Consider the following 2,500-nt stretch of genomic DNA (forward strand, 5'->3'; position numbering starts at 1 on the left):
TTCTGGATCCTGAGGAGGCTGGGCTGCTTGGCTGTTCTGGCCACTAGCCTTGTGCTTACGATAAAATTTTAGCAAAGCGATAGCCACGCGGTAGAGTACTTTGTACCCCTCCACAAGGTAAACATCCAGCACTCGGACAGCATGGTTAAAAGGGAGGTCACCCAGGATCCAGCGTTGCCAGTCGCAGTACACCTCCTGCACATCCTGAGCAGCTGCCAGAATCAGCTTGTGTGCCGGTGCACAGTACTTATTGGCCAGGTCACCAAAAGTCATGCAGCTGGATTCATATGCAAGAAACGTTTGGTCCATCAGTCTTTTCCCAGGCTCATTACAGGCAAGTATACGACTGACATGCTCAAAACACTGAGCCTCGTCTTTACTGAAGTGGAGGAGTAATGCAGTAACTGCTGGAAGAGAAGGGCAGTGAGAGATGTCTGGAAACTGTCCTGCCACACAGTTCATAATCTGATGGGCTGAAGCTACAGCCTCTGCTTTGAGGCAGTACTTGGGCACTGGGTTTCCGTCCACAAACTCCGGCAGAGGGATGTGGGACGAGGGTTTCTTAGAGCCTGCATTTTTCATAATGTCCTTGTACACCTCTGCATCTGGAGTGACAGTGCGACAGGGGATGGCTTTGATGAGCTGTTGGTAGACCTGTGCTCGAAGTTTATGATTTTTAGCCCAGTATCCTTGCCGGGCCATCTGCTTAAACTCCTTTAGGTCTTTGCAGTCCACGTTAGTAGGACCACTGCTCTTGGCCAGGTCCCCCATTTGGGCCCAATCCACAAAGCTGCCATACTCCTCTTCAGCCATGATGTACACAAGATTGATTAGAGATGTACTGCCTTATTTCAGTCTTCTACACAAAAGATCTGTTATGACATTTTAACTCCCCATTGTGATTCCTGAAACACAGAAAAAACCCACAGGCGTTTCAAACGTATTAAACAGAACAGTCACAGGAAAGAACACTTGATTAAAGATAGTCACACTAAACAAGCATGCATCTGGTGTGTGAATTATCTAAAGGGAGTTTTAATCCAATTACTTTAAGACATGAATAGAACACAGAGACAAGGCATCTGAGTAAATGCCTTATGACCAATATAAAAACAACTTCATAAACCCATTCATGAACACAAATTATGGGAAGATGTAATTGACCGGGCACTGGTCTGTATTAAACACTGTGATAAACAAGTCTGAAAAAGTTTCAGTTGCAATGGGCTGTTTACATCAATTTGTGCTGCACAGTCACATGAGAAGCAGTGTCCAAGATTATACAACATGTAATTTTGAAGCAAAGGCAACCATAAAAATCATGTTGCAATATCTTTAACAGGTCACATGTCAGCATATTAAAGTCAGGGCAAAGATATCTCCAATAATAACACTGAACGAAAGACACAACACAAAGCAGAAGTATGTCTTTGAAAGCATGGACGTGTCCAAGATCCTTTTTCTGTAGTGAAAAGAATCCATCGTACAGTGCAAAGGTGTACACTGCGTCGGGTGGTTTATGTTCATAGCCTCCATGTTCCCCCTGATGTCCACTTAAAATAAACATAGATAAAATGGCATCAAAGATTTCCATTAGGTTAAATGATATCCTATTATCAGCACTCGGAAAATAATTCGTAAAAATGCAGACTCTAAATTGCAAATAAGCTATGTTCATACTTAGACATATGCATGTAATACGGGTTCAGCCAGGAGAGATGAATCACTCATTCGTGTCATTTGTTAGCTAAGGCTTATCTTCAAATGAACAAGAAATCGTGACATGTTCTTTTAGAATCTATGATTACACGGACCCACTCAATCTTAAAAGGCTAATGTTAGCTAGCTACAAGCAGCTCCTGTCAGCTCCTGTCAGTGAGCAGAGAAAGTGAAATCCTGCAGAACGTGGATCCGCCTATGGACCAGGTACGACAGAAAACATCAAATAACATGTATTTAACGAGCAGCCTATGCAGGCGCATGTTGGTAGCAGGAATTATTCCAATATCAATGCATAGCTACGCTGTCTTGCAGATAGGCGGATGAGGTGGATCTGATGATATTTCTGCGCTACTGTATGGGAAAACAAGTGTGTGACACAGAAAGCCCATATCACAGAGAACACTGGCTAAAAATATAATCAATGAGTACACTGTTGCCATAAAAACAATGATTTTACAGTATTCTTACCTGACAGGCAAGGGATCTTAAGACGTGCCGAAGGATTCGTATGAAGTTGTCTGGCGCATGCGCAGTGCTTTCTGCCGGGGCTTGAGTTGCTCTGCCCACGTGCTGCTGCGCGTCCTGTGCGTAGTGTCCAGGGGGCTCAGGTGGGCTCAGCCTCAGCTGATCAGGTAAATATAGATGTGTGCTCATGGCCGACGTACGACTCATGGTCTACTCAGATTTACTGCATTCCCTCGTAAGAATCATGTTTATTAGGCTATGTCTGTCGGTTCACAGCATTTGTATCATTTGTCATGTGTGTTTTAAAAATATG

At 43.7% G+C, this 2,500-nt stretch overlaps 1 protein-coding gene across 1 annotated transcript; it reads right to left on the reverse strand.

The window, feature by feature from the left end:
* On the reverse strand, window positions 1–2,261 carry LOC129407910 (TBC1 domain family member 24-like; the record flags this gene model as incomplete). The annotated part of the gene is made up of 2 exons (XM_055150525.1): window positions 2,191–2,261; window positions 1–905 (listed from the first exon to the last, which is right to left on the reverse strand). A coding segment is annotated over exon 2 (813 nt), but the record flags the coding sequence as incomplete, so codon positions are not given.
* Window positions 2,262–2,500: the final 239 nt, after the last annotated feature.

Source organism: Boleophthalmus pectinirostris, unplaced genomic scaffold (assembly GCF_026225935.1).
Source record: "Boleophthalmus pectinirostris isolate CB_2022bp ecotype Guang Dong unplaced genomic scaffold, ASM2622593v1 HiC_scaffold_14, whole genome shotgun sequence".
Lineage (NCBI taxonomy): Eukaryota > Metazoa > Chordata > Actinopteri > Gobiiformes > Gobiidae > Boleophthalmus > Boleophthalmus pectinirostris.